The sequence below is a fragment of the Cibotium barometz genome, chromosome 23 (genome assembly GCF_041138505.1).
Source record: "Cibotium barometz isolate CiBa-2024 chromosome 23, ASM4113850v1, whole genome shotgun sequence".
NCBI lineage: Eukaryota > Viridiplantae > Streptophyta > Polypodiopsida > Cyatheales > Cibotiaceae > Cibotium > Cibotium barometz.
Window position 1 is genome coordinate 28,306,925 of NC_141068.1, and position 14,007 is coordinate 28,320,931.

Consider the following 14,007-nt stretch of genomic DNA (forward strand, 5'->3'; position numbering starts at 1 on the left):
TCATGGCATTTGGCAATAATTGCCTCTAGACTCTGTCACTTCCAAAAATTCACTCTTTCCACCAATAGCCTCCTCTTCTTCAACTTGGAATTTAAATCTTTCCCACCCAAGTTGGGATAATCACTCATCTCATTGACATTATCATTGACTAAGAACTCAATATGAGACATGGTAATAAAGTTCTTCAAAAATCACGATTCACTCAAATTCAACTTTACTTGCCCTCTTTTGACCAAAATGATATAGCAAATCAATTCGCTAAAACTGACTGCACATAAGAAAATAGCATTTGGTGGCTAAGCAATGGTAAAAAATCATAAAAACACCATCTAGAATTAATCCAAACAGAAACAACCACACCCTATAATTTTCTTAATTTTTGGTAATTATTAAAAAAATTACCCCGAAAATCCCATCGAACACAAAATTTTTCAATTCCGCCTGACAACTCTCAAATCCAATTAAAATTTACAATTTTAATGGATTTACTAATTTTTTGGGTAAAATTTTTTAAAAATGAATTTGAACGGTCACACCCGAGAATGGACACACCACATGCCAATCACCAAACCTGGATATTCCATAAATTTGAAATAACCTTTGTTTAATTTTCCACGAAATTTTAGAATGTTTTAAAAAAAACGCATTAGAATATGAATGGTTTTTTTTTAAATTAAAACCTGAAAGATCATCCCGGAATACGGAAAGTCAAGGGTCGCAGGAAAATGAAGAGACAAAGAAAACCCAGAATTCAAAAGGTCAAAAGAATTTTAGAATCCGGAAAGTAAAAAGTCTCGAGAGAAATTTTCCAAAAAAAAACTTAGAAAAGAAAAATTTTCATTCTCTCTTTTTTCCAAAGCTTTAATTAAAAGCATTGTAAAGCCCCCCTTTTAAAAAAAACTAATAAAGCTTTAATCAAAAGCTTGAATAAGCTTCTTTTTTTTTTTACTTATGAAATCGTGGGCGGGGCACAGACAGCTGTAATGGAAAAAAAAAGCTCCTCCCCCATGTGCTGCATGAAACCTCCTTCCTCCTCCACCTCCTTCCTCTTCTCTATCTTCTCCTTCTTCCACTTCCTCTCTCTTTCTCTTTCTCCTCTCTCTTTCTCTGTGTGTTTTTTATTATTATAATAAACAATAATAAAAATATCCTCATAAGAGGTTGTTTCCACGTAGAAAAGATGAAAAATAAGAAAATCTTGACGGAGGAGAGAAAAAGAATCTGGTGCACACGGGAAAGAACCCGACAGTGCTTGCGTACATGCATCGGAGAAATTCAATTCTCTGATTTCTGGCAAGAAATTATATTTTCTGGTCCGAACACTTGCAGAAAAAAACCTGTAAAAATGTAAATATTTCATGCTCAAATGATGTCCTAAAAATTAGGGAAAAATTTCCTGAATTTATTTGAGACGTAGGGGAATCCTTTTTTAGCAAAATGTCCACAATAGCATGTGCAGGTATTTTGGTTTAAAAAAACTATAAAAATGCTTATTTTAACCATAAAAATAGATAAAAATTGCATTTCCACTCATGAAATTTTCCCGCAACATCGATATGTCCATCCAAGTCAAGAAGCACCAAGTTCTGACCACCATATTGATGTTCCCAACGCATAGACCACCAAAACATACCAAAAAATAAATTTTTTTGCTTAGTAAATGTTAAAAGTTACTTTAAAAATACTAAAAATTGAAATAATGAGAGAAAAATAAAAAGAGAAAAAACATCAAAAATTAACTAGAGACCGCTTTGATACCACTGTTAAAACCCTAAAGATCTCTCTAGCTAATAACCATGCATGAACCAGGCATATACTCATCCACCTAACCACCCTCAAGCCCAAGGGTGCACACATAAATACAATGAAGTATCACATATCTTACCTTAGTGTCCCATACCACCAAGAGATATCACTTCATTCCAGCAGCACATAGCTCCAACTTGAAATGGCAAGAGAGTAGACACAATGCTCTACATAAGAGAACATCCCTTGAGAGTGCCCCATGCCCCTATTATATAGGAGGGCCCTCAAGTAACTCTTGACTCTCCATTTCCATGTGTGACCCTTGGTTGCCTGACCCTAACCTTAACCCAAGGTTAGACCTAACCCTTGCCCCACTAGAGCATGTTCCCATGCTCCCATGTTCACATGCCTAGGGTGGGTTAGCCTCCTAGTATATGCATATATAATGTGCACATAACATTTAGATTAGCATTAATCATGTTATTAATTAGTATAGGATCAGGTCTTTCTTATCACCACCATCTCAATGGGAGCTTGGATCCACAAGCTTTAACACTCTACTTGTACTCCGCCTCATATAAAAGTCCGTAGTGTAAAATGGACTTTATGTAGCCACATAAACTGACTCACCAATCCAACAAGATAGCTCTAGTGGTAGTTATGTAAATCAAACTCTCCCTCAATGCACATGTACATAGAAGGATCCTCCAAAAGATCACTTGTATTAGTAGCCAATTTTTGTTTTGCTCCAATGGCATTAAGATTAGCAATGCTTGGACAACATGTACAAAGCATCCTCCCTCCATAAAAGGCAAATCGTGTCATGTGATCTAATTACCTCTATACCTAGGAAATATGGCAACTCACCCAAATCTTTCATTTCAAACTTCTTCTTAAGAAACATCTTTACCTCATGAATGTCAACATCATTGTCCCATGGGACAATCAAGTCATCAACATAGATGACTACTAGCACAATACCCCTAATAGTGTTTTTTACATAAAGTGAAAATTTTGTTATAGATATTTGAAATCCAATAGTGATAAGATACTTTTCTATCTTATATGGCCATGCTATAGGTGCCCGCTTCAAGCCATACAAGGCTTTATGCAACTTGCAAATAAAATACAGGTGTGCATGGTCCTCATATACCTCCTCCTATAAATCATCATGTAAAAATACATTCTTTACATCCATTTGATGTAAAAACCATGCAGCCATAGTAAAAAGACTACTCTCACACTTGCCATCCTAGCAACCATACTAAAAGTCTCCTCATAGTCAATCAATGCCATAGGTCCGTGCATATCCTTTGGCTACCAATCTTGCTTTATACCTACTTACATACCCATCTAAATTATGCTTTACTTTGTAGACCCACTTTCATCCAATTACCTTCTTCTCCTTAGGCAAGGGTGCTAAATCCCATGTCTCATTTACATCCAATGCATCTCTATATCCATGACAACTTCTCAATGCTTACGTTCAAGTACCTCCTCAAAACATGTGCGCTCTATCTCTTGTATTGCTTTGACCATATGTGCATAATGATGGGTTGTATACTGAACCTCTAAAAGTATGTAAGAGTTCACTTTTCTTTGAGGTGAGGGTATCTGGAAGCCCTTTCACTTCTAGTGGGTAATCAATGATACTCATCGTAGTCCTCTGCACATTATGCAGCTCTTGCTTTAGCTACATCTTTCTTGCCTTGGTACTTGGAACTTGTGCTATACTACTTAACCTAGGTATCCCGTGCATCCTTAGGTGTCACCATATCTTGTATATGATCGATTATAGCATTCGTCACACTAACAGAGAGCTAGTATATCACTTTGCTGGCTTTCTCATGCCATGCCTTAAAAGTATGCACCTATTGAGGAGTGACATTTTATCCCGGAAGTTCCAGGTCCTTCTCATCGCCTAAAATAAACTCCCAATATCCTTCTCCCATGAGGAAGTTTCTCATCTTAAATTTCTATGCTTGGAGGTTGTTTTTGTCCAGCTTTGCACTTACCATCTGGGATAGATTGTTAAACATGATTACGTGTGAACAGTACTTGTAGAAACTTTTACGCTTACAATGAACTTGCAATCTCTAACATTGTCACCTCTTGCAGTACTAAAAACTTGTTATACACATAAACTTTCATCTGCCAACATTGTAGACTCACATCTGTTGGGTTCAAATCGGCTCACATTTTTTTTTTGGGAATGGGCTCACGTTCCCTACAAGAGGTGTTTGGTCTTGGTTTTCCAAGTGCTTTAACATTTCTTGGACTTGTAAGGTTCCGATGGTGTTTATGTAAGTGATTCAGTGTTTTTTGTTTGCTTTTGATTGACAATGCTTTAATGCTACCAATTGAAAGCAATGAATGAACAAAAAATCATGACTTTCTTACTATAATCCACATAAATGGAGCTTGTAGCTTATTGTTAAGCTGCTATTTCTTGGCTTAACATCATGTCTTCACAGAATGTCCTTGCAACCAAATTTCTATTGCAACTATGCACCAAATCAGAAATTGGGTACACATAGTCAAAATCGACACATCTACAAAGTGCCAAACAAAAAACTTGTAGAGCCAAAATGAGGCAAAAAATGGCCTTGAATCCAAATTCTTAAAACGCTAAAGTCCTATGGAAATTATCCACACAATATAATACCTCTCCCCACTTCACCCGCCACAAAGGGTGGCTCAGTGCACCTTACTCTTGTGCATGCTTGATGCTCTGGACTAGCAACAACCCAGTTATGACATACTTATCTTGCCAACTCACATACTTAGCGTGTTTGCATGGAGCGCTTATACATAGTACTCTAGTACTTACGTTGATTTTTACTTATCTTTTGTAGCTTTCTTTTGACAGTAAGAAGAAGAAGAAGATTTCAACCTTCCATCTTTGTGTGTGTGTTATCCATTGTTGTGCGAGTGTGTGTGTGTGTGCTTGCAAGAGCTCAAGCTCTCTCTGCTCCCCCAATCTTTTCACTTACCTTCTAGAATATACCTGATCATATATCCACTCTGTTGCATCCTAGCATTTGCCCTTGGTGTATGCTACCTCGTTGATGCAACATTCGCCTTTTGGAAACTAAAGGTTTTGGTTTCCTATCATCTTTTTGCAAGTGGGGTGGAAGGTCTCTCTACTACAATTACTCATGCATTCAGTTTCCTAATTTGTATGGTAATCCTCCTAGTGAGAGGAGGTAAAAGGTTAGACCACGGTGCCAAGAAGCTGCGGTCCATGAGCAAAACCTTTCCTGATGCAATAATTTATACCGTATAATACAAACCCCCCACCCCACGAATCTACCTGGTCATAAAACCCATCCTAACCACGGTATATGCAGTGTTCTGTAATATCTGTATATCCTCAAACCCTGTCCTAGCCATGCATATGTATCTATCCCACAAACATTATCCCAACCATGGTGGCGTGCATAATCCATTAAGCTTATGCATAAGCGTAATACACGTGCTTTACTAACACATATATTTGCTTTACCTGCACAAATTTGCTTCCAAATCAAAGGGAAAGAGATGGCCCTTACCCATGTATCGCTTTCTTTGCTTGCCTCTCTTGAGCTCTTCATGTGCGAACTGGTGCTTTGATACCATGAGAATGAGGAGAGGGTTTAGCTCTTTGCAAAGCAAACACACACACACACACACTCACACACACAAGAGTAGATAAGCACATAAGAGAGATGGATGGCTGAATTTCCTTTGATTCTCTCCTACAACCATAAAGATAAGAAGAGTACATACCGTAAGGGAAAGTACTCTCCTATTAAAATATACAAAGGTCGGTTCATCCAACTACATGAGCTAGTGCTATAACTATGCCATAACTCTAGTGAACCCTCGTTGGTTGTTTGCGAGTGGCATAAGTGTGGAGCTATCATCCTGGCGTGTCATCCATATCCACACTAGTTGGGCTTGATATCTCAACACATGGGTCGTGGGTAGCTTCTCTGACGACATCAACAAAATTTCGAGTTTTGATGATGACACAAGCACCATTCCAAGCTCAATGGGATTGAGATAACTGAGACTCTGATTAGAATGGCCCCAAAATTTATTCAATGCAGATCTCGATTCGGCAAAATAAAGTCACTTGATTGTACGGCTAGGATGTTGCTTTCCCACGACCACGACCACGACGAGGCACAGCATATGACACAGGCAGTGTGTAAAGGACCTTATAATTGTGGTGGGTGGCGGTGTCTTCATCCTGCTTCACACAAATACTTATCCAAACGAATACTCAATCTCTCTATGTTACACCCAGCCATATCCCCTCTGTAGGCGTACGGCTATTTCCACCCCTCTTCTACCCCAAAAACTCCACCCTGTACTCTACTGTCAACCGTTTCATGTTCCAAAGCCTAACCCTAGCCCTCGCACAATCTTGGACCCGTCTCTGCAGCCTGTACCCTGACTCCATTTCGGCCTGCTAGCTAAAGGTTACATGCAGTTTTGATACTGCGCTAACCTGAAAGGATCATCGTTGCACTCACTGTTTGCATCAGAAAGCAAGGGATTTCTCGAGCGCCGGATTCCATCCCAGGTAAGCAAAGTGAGCTCCACATGAAACGTTTTGAGAAGCGTCACGATTCTGCTTGGCTTTCTGAACGTTTTTCTAGCTTGTGTGTGCAATGTGTGTGTGGTTTCTCTACAGCTTCGTGTGTGTATGTGTCGTTTGTTTACATTTAAGTGTCTTTTTTCGTAGGTGAAGTTGTTTGGCTTCTCTGCTTCTGCATTTGTTTTCGAATGCTGAGGGCATGGCATGCACAGTAGCCTCTCCAAGCGATAAACAGCTCACTCTGAACCTCCCACTTGGTCGGGGTGAGCAAAGTTGGAATGCTTTAGAAGCATCATTCTTTGCACAGCCTCTTGCATCCTCCAGAGCAAGGATGCAGGTTGTGGAAGCCACTGCTTCACATTTTAGCTGGCATGAAAAACAGATGGGTTTGGGGCCAGGTAGGGCATTCGGTAGCTTATCAAGCTTCTCCTTCAGCGATGATCATATTCGCAAGCAAGCTCTGGAGTTCAATTCATCGCTTCATGTCTCTTTAATGTCTAAGTGCCACAAAATTGTCCTGTTTCCGACTTCCTTGTGGGCTGCCTCCAAAACCGTCATCTCTTTCCGATGCTGTGCAAAAACTCCCAAGCTAACTTTTCTGGATCAGACAGCCATCAGCAGGACAGAACCAGTTGCAAAGGACGGTGACACCCTTGCAGTTAAAGATTCCTCTAGAAGGATTACTGTCCCCATGAAGAGAGTGTCGCATTTGAATGGCAGGAAGTCAGCCAAAAGTAATCTGGCTTCAAAGGCATCCAGGATAGAAACATTGAAGCTTTCCTCTTCAGATATTGACAGAACTAGGGCCAAGTTGGAGGAATTAGGTGTGGAAGAACCAGCATTGTTTAAGTATATAGAGCAAGCAGCCCCTGCAGACGTTTCAGTGGATCACATAGTGAGTTGTGTATCGTCGTTGATGGGGATTACAAGAGTTGGATGGAATGAAGCAATATCTATGCTATCTAAGTCTCCTTCAATGTTGAAGATTGACACATCAAAGGTGAAAAACACGGTGGCTTTTTTGACCGACTTGGGTATGAATAAAGAGGAGGTTTCAGAATTTTTAGTGAGCCATCCATGGTTTTTTGAGTATGATCTGGAAGAAATGAGATTGAGTGTTGACTACCTGGTTTCTATTGGTCTTCCAAAGGAAGATTTTCCCGTAATTCTACGGGAACGCCCCCAGGCTTTAAATGTCAAGGCAGATGATGTCAAGTATACCATAGATTGTCTATTACAAGCTGAAGTGATACCTAAAGACCTTACAAGAGTATTGAGTAAAGTTCCTGACCTTTTCTCTCATAATACCAGAAAAAACCTTAAGTCACGAATGAATTTCTTCCAGCAGGTGGGGTTGTATGGAGGAGCATTAGGCAAAGGTATCGCACGCCGGCCCAATCTTCTACACTTCGACCTGGAGTGTATGAAACAAGCTTACAACTACTTGTCTGAATACCTGCCACCTAGCGATGTATCCAAGCTTGTCCGTAGGTTTGCAGAGGTTCTTGTTATTGACCCAAGGAGGAAGATGGAGCCCATGGTGAATCATCTCTTACGTCTTGGAGTGAAGCCGACTAATTTGGGGAAGGTTTTACTTCGGCGTCCTCAACTGCTGGGCTACACTATAGCAGGACTGGAACCAACTTTACAGTATCTAAAGGAGCTTGGAGTAACAGAAAGGATGCTTGGTAGAGTCATATCAATTTCTCCACAGGTAAAGCATCAATAAAGGATGAGATTTTTTTCAAGTTTAAAAATATAAACTCCTTTCATTGTTTTGCTTACTTTTTCTTTCATGTTAATCAGTTGTGTTTTTTTTAAGACAAAAGAACCGTGGTACATGAACCTTGTCAAGTCTGTCCACATTGAAGGTTAAATGCGGTTTACTTCGTAAGTTTAAAGGTGTCAAAATCCATGGTCTTGTGGTCTGTCAAGGAAATGAGCAGTGTTTTTTATGATGAAAGCACACAACAATTAAATATAATCGAAGGTCTTACTACGTATGTGCATGGATGGCACTGGAAGGTTTAGCAGTGGAAATGATCTGTGTTGAACACGTCACTTGCTATGCAAGGTTTTTGTGTCTTGCACACACAATACAGGTGTGGCTACGATTGATTTCTTATCAAGCATGGTAGCCTTGGCACAGTTTCCTTTAGAAAAAGAGAGAACTTATTTATAAATAGAATGAATCACTTAGCTGCTGGGTGCCTTTATGACATCTTGAAGATAACAGGCCCCTTATTAAAACTCATATGGAAGAACAAACTGACATGAGAGCTTAGTAGTAGTGTTAGTAGCATTAGACTTGGGACAGCCTAGTAGTAGCAATAGTTGCATCACTTCTTATGCCTGTTTTGTGTAAGATTAGTCTTTTGACCATTCAAACTCCAGATAGCATAGTTGTCAAAACATCCCAACAGAATGGAGACAACACCCCAAAGTATTTTGAAAACATCAAAAAATGAAAACGGAAATGGATCCCACCGCCATGTCATATGGTTAGTTGTATGCCATGGATTGGATGCACAAGTAGGATTTTGTGCAAGATTATAACTCGAGAAAAAGGTGCACTGCAATGGCAATGACACGTTACACAACAGCACTTCAGACGGCACTTATAATCTTTCCATTGACAACTAGATAGGACATTATCATCACAAGTGCAAGCCTGATAGTGTAGCCTTTCCTAACTTGCCAACCAACGCTTCCAATGTTGCTATCAATGGGGTTGGAAAAGGTTGGCTGGCAAGTTGGTATGCAAATGTCTCAATGGGGATGGCAACGGCTTCTCTCGGGCAAAAACGTGAGAACGGGGTTGGGACTTTGCCAACACCAACCATGACAGGTAGTGGGCTTCTTGGTGGAAGGTGGCATTGGATGATGAAATTATTTTATGCGCAGTTAGATATCACCTTAAGGGTGCCATATTATTTTGCACAATGCTCTCTTCAGTATGTGTTTTTATTTGTCTCAGGTTATATCTTTTAACCCTACAGCCTTTCCATTTATAGTTGCCCCAGCTTGCAAGCATTCCACTCATCTGCCTTGGTATCTTTTGAAGGGGTATTTGGAATCTTGACTCGTGTTGTAGCTTCTTGTTGAGCTATGTGTTGATACTGTGCATTAGCTGCTGTCCTTTCATGCTTCCAGCCTGCATTTATAACATAATCTCAATCACATGCTCAATTCATGGATGACCTCCCTCTATGCTAATGGATGAACAGTTTCTTTTTCTCTCAAAGTAGGAAGCATTGAAAACCATACTTTCTTTTAGTTTGGACGTTTGTTGAAGTTTTTGTTCCTAGAGTAGTGTTCATTTTTTGTTGTCTTAAGCGAACTCACAGGAATGTCAAACTCGGGCATGCATGATCACATTATCATTTTTCCTTACAGAGTCTTTTTGCAGTCTTCTATGGTTTGTGATATCACTTTGGTATTTGTGAAGTCCTGGAAATAACTCTCCTTTGGTGTTGTCTACCTTGTTCATTTTTCCTGTCTGCCCTTCCTGTGTATGCAGATGTCTCCGCGTTTTCTCCTGTCTAGCTTCAGTGCCCTTATCCTCTGTAGCCTCAGTCTCTCTGTTGTAAGAAAATTCACGTTTTCACTCTAGAGATTCTTGATGGCTTTCTCTTACATGGGTAGCTTTCTCCAGCTTCCCCTCCTTGATTGTGCTGGTCTAGCTCAGTCTTAGAAGACTTGGGTCTCTTTATTTCTGTTTTCAGGGCTCACAGCCATGTTCCTATTGCTGTTGCTGCTTACCTCTCTATGCTAGCCAGATTGCACAGAAGTGAAATACGTGAGAAGCAAATGTTATGCTGGGTCAAGATAGAAAACCAAAGTTTAGATGATTCTGTATTTGATCTTTTGAGAGGGATTTTTATTCTAGAACGGTTCCGTAGTGAATAAGAGAAGTCAGTCTCAATAATCAAAAAGTCTTATGAGCTTGCTATTTTGGTTTCATTTTCAGCCTATTTAGACTAGGGAGAGAGGGTGGGTTCAAACTTCAGCAGAATGCTAAGTAGTACAATGGAATTGATCGATGCATAATATACTTGGGTGGTGCCCATGGGGTTTGGACTAAACAGTCATGACTATTAATATAATTAAAAACTTTAAATATGATGGCCATAGCCTTAAAACACATTCACTGTGCTGAAATTTATGATTAACTAAAATACCACATGTTCTGAACACTTGCTGGAATCACCGGTACACATGGTTTGCCTTCGCTTCAAGCTCCGCCCGCAATTGCTCCTCTTCGGCCTTGCATTTGGCTTCCTTTGCCAGCTTTTCGGCGAGTCTTGCTTCATAGTCCTTTTCTTTTTCAGTCATCCACCGACATCATTGTTCCATTCGAGAACTTTATTCTTTAGGTGTCTCCTAATGGGCCAAGGTTGCCTGTAATTTTGCCAGTTTTGTTTCCATTTGCACTCTTTCGAGTTGAATCTGGAGATGCCTTATCCGCTCCTTTAGCTTCTGGTTGTCTTGGTCTTCTTTTTATGGAAGTGTTTCTTTGAATGGTTCTTCTTCATTAGTGATGTCTTCCGAGCTTGATGCCATGGTGGATGGGCGAGTGGTTTTTCCCGATCTCAGCTTTACCATCCACAAGATGCCCTCACCCTAGGTAGCTTGGTTGAATCACGTCCCAAGCTTTGATACCAATGTACCATGCGCCGACCTCGGACCGTATATGGGCAAGATGTATTGGACTGCCTTTAACAGGTACATGAGCTCCACAATTGGTACAATACGTATAACAATAGTGAGATATTTCTGACTTGATACATCCTTTCCAAGGCATCCAGACATTCTTTGTGGTCCTACGAGACCTGATATGGGTTATAATTGTCCTCTTGACAGACCACAATAATGTGTTACCCGAGCATCCCTGGTAAACCATCGCCTTTACTGTGGAGTATGCTGAAGCACAAAAGGTCCTGCAGACGCTGCATGTCTCTCCCAGGAGCAGCTGGTGGTTGATATGCAGGAGCAAGAACAAAGTCAGAAGCAAAACTGGTCAAGTAGATAGGGCCCTATACAGCTGTTTGCAGGTACACATACATGTATGAAAGGTATGGATGATGATGTATGGGTCGTACAGGTTGTTTAGGGTTGTAAACTTGTATGGGCTGTAGCAAATGGGTTAATAGGGAAGAAACCATATAATGCAGAAACCCTAAAACAGGGCAAAAATCCTGAAACGGTGCAGAAACCCTAAAACCAGGCGGAAACCTTAAAATGATCTGAGTCATGACCTGTCCTGATACCAAAAGTTTGCGTGGAATGTGCAAATACAGAATGTAGAGAAGCATATGTGCTAGAGAAACAAAACTCCACAAAACAATTTAAAGTTAGCAACCTAGTCGCATTTAAAGTTAGGGCTTACTTATAAATGTCTATTGCAGGCTTGAGATGTCTAGGTAACAGCATGGAAAAGCTAGGCCGCCTGCTCAACATGGGAGAACATGGGCTGTAGGGCTGGTGACTATTCTGATTGCCATTACACAACACAATTGGGTTGGCTGCCAATTATTCCACATCTGTAGCAGGCCCCTTATTTCCCTCTCCCTCTGGCAGTCACATCCTTGATCTCTTCCATTCCATTGTTAGCTGAAGCTACTTGAGCTGGCTTTCCACAACACTGATTGAAATGCAATATTTTGATATACTTTCAATCCTGCAGTATATGCATTGTTTGCAGGTATCTGGAGGCATTATAGCAATCAATAGAACTTGTGTTTTTCATGTGCTGCAGGTGCTCACTTTAAACTGTGAAGAGAAGCTAAAGCCAGCAGTAGAATACCTACGCTCTATTGGACTGCAGGATAGGAAAGATATGGAGAGGCTATTGGTTCGCAATGCACAACTCTTGTGTTGTAGTATTGACAAGAACATTAGCCCAAAGTTGAACTTCTTTGTAAATATCGGACTTGAGAAAGAGGATGTGATAAAGATTCTTGTTCTCTTCCCTTCCATGTTTGGTCAAAGCATTGAGTTGTCGCTTGAGCCCAAGTACAGGTTCTTAGTTGATGTCATGAAACGCTCACCTAAAGAGATCATTGATTTCCCTCAGGTGTGTTCATTGCCCCAACAATCTTTGTCCATGTTTTCATGCATAACTCAGTTGTAGACGTCTGACACACAGTGGTTGTTGCAGTGTCCTTTCATTCTGATCTTATGGTGGCTTTGTCCATGTGATTTTCAGTACTTTGGCTACAGTCTGGAAAACAGAATAAAGCCTCGGTTTGAGAAGTTGGCAGCAAGAGGAATCACAAACATTAGTCTCCCATCAATGCTTGCATGTGTTGAAAATGATTTTGTTAGCAGATACCTAGTTGGGGATCCTCCATCACGAGCTCCTTACAACTTGAAAAAGGCTCCTCGCAAAAGCAAGTATACAGATTGACTTTGTGAAAGTGTCTGCCAGCGGTATGAATCGGGAAGAGGATTCTGTACATTGATCTAGTACTAGCCTTGGTTCTGGGAGACATTCCTGATTTATAGCCTGCAGTAAGGAAAGCCAGCTAATAATGTTGAGGTGTAACGTAGCAGGTGGCTTGAAAGCAGCGTCAATTGATGAATCTTTACCATGAAATTATGGCCGGAATAGAAAGTTGGCTTTCTGTTCATCATCCAACTTCCTGGCCCTTAGCTGGAGCCTGGACTTGTACAGACGAGCTTGTACAAATTATGGACTAAATTGGCCGTTGTCTTTTTTGCCATCACCGCAAACAGATGTGGTCATCTAGACTCGTTTTAGCAGAGGGCTTGTGGCTTGTGGTTCGCCACCTGTTGAAAGGGCCTCGTTTTCATGTGTGTCTAATTTCATATGGGATACTTTCTCATTGAAAAACTATCCATCACTTAACAAGAAGGTTATTCGGTTACATCTTAGCATTGCCTGGTAAGAAGAATGTGTGCGGCCATTTTGGATACTGTAGGGCTGCAGTTTTGAGGCTGACATGGTACAAGATCAAGCTTCATTGAAGTCTGGCAGGTATTTTTATGGTGATATTTTGTTCCTGTTTAAGGTTTCTAGGTGACATCTCAGTATATAAAATTGTAGGAATTATATGCACAGATGATCATATTTGAGAGGGCTGATCATAGTCAGGCTCTTGCTCTAGTGTCATTGTTTTGACTTGAAAGCTTTTTTTCCAATTGATATTTGCTTTCTTTGAGACATAAGGTCTTTGAAGGTGTAACTCAGCCAGATCTCACCTGCCTGTTCCTTGTGGGCTGAGGGCCCCCTATCCAACTCCCGTCTCTCTGTGGGTGATCTTTCTTTGAAGACCCAAAAACTGTTTCACTCGTGCATGTGCTCTCCTGAAAAATTGTGCTTGGCAATGTGGCTTTGAAGGAAGATACTAGAAGAGATAATGTTTCGATAGTGCCATTCAAATATCTGATAAATTGTTACTGATTTTATGGGTGTCATGGAGTTGTCTGGTAATTATATCTTGCACCTTCTCTGTGCTTTTCAGGTATGCTTGATGCATTCTCTATTTGGTTGACTTGCAAGCTCGAATGAAGTGAAAGTTGGAATATGAAGAGGCCATTTTTAGAGTAGCTGTGGTAGTGATGAGCCATGCATGCATGTCAAATTCAATTTGTGGATATGTGGCTGGGTATTTAATTGTGACTATCTATTTTTGTTTTCATAGGATGCCTTA

At 40.4% G+C, this 14,007-nt stretch overlaps 1 protein-coding gene across 2 annotated transcripts; it reads left to right on the forward strand.

Moving 5' to 3' along the window:
* The first annotated feature begins 5,961 nt into the window (after positions 1–5,961).
* Positions 5,962–13,515, forward strand: LOC147625817 (uncharacterized). 2 transcript variants are annotated; one of them, XM_086817385.1, is made up of 4 exons: positions 5,962–6,316; positions 6,479–8,045; positions 12,090–12,407; positions 12,540–13,515. In XM_086817385.1, exons 2-4 carry the CDS (start codon positions 6,531–6,533, stop codon positions 12,738–12,740), a joined length of 2,034 nt encoding a protein of 677 aa, XP_086673511.1. In that variant the 5' UTR covers positions 5,962–6,316; positions 6,479–6,530; the 3' UTR covers positions 12,741–13,515. The 2 variants fall into 2 exon arrangements, with proteins under 2 accessions (XP_086673511.1, XP_086673512.1); XM_086817386.1 differs by having other exon boundaries at positions 5,977–6,316; positions 6,485–8,045.
* Positions 13,516–14,007: the final 492 nt, after the last annotated feature.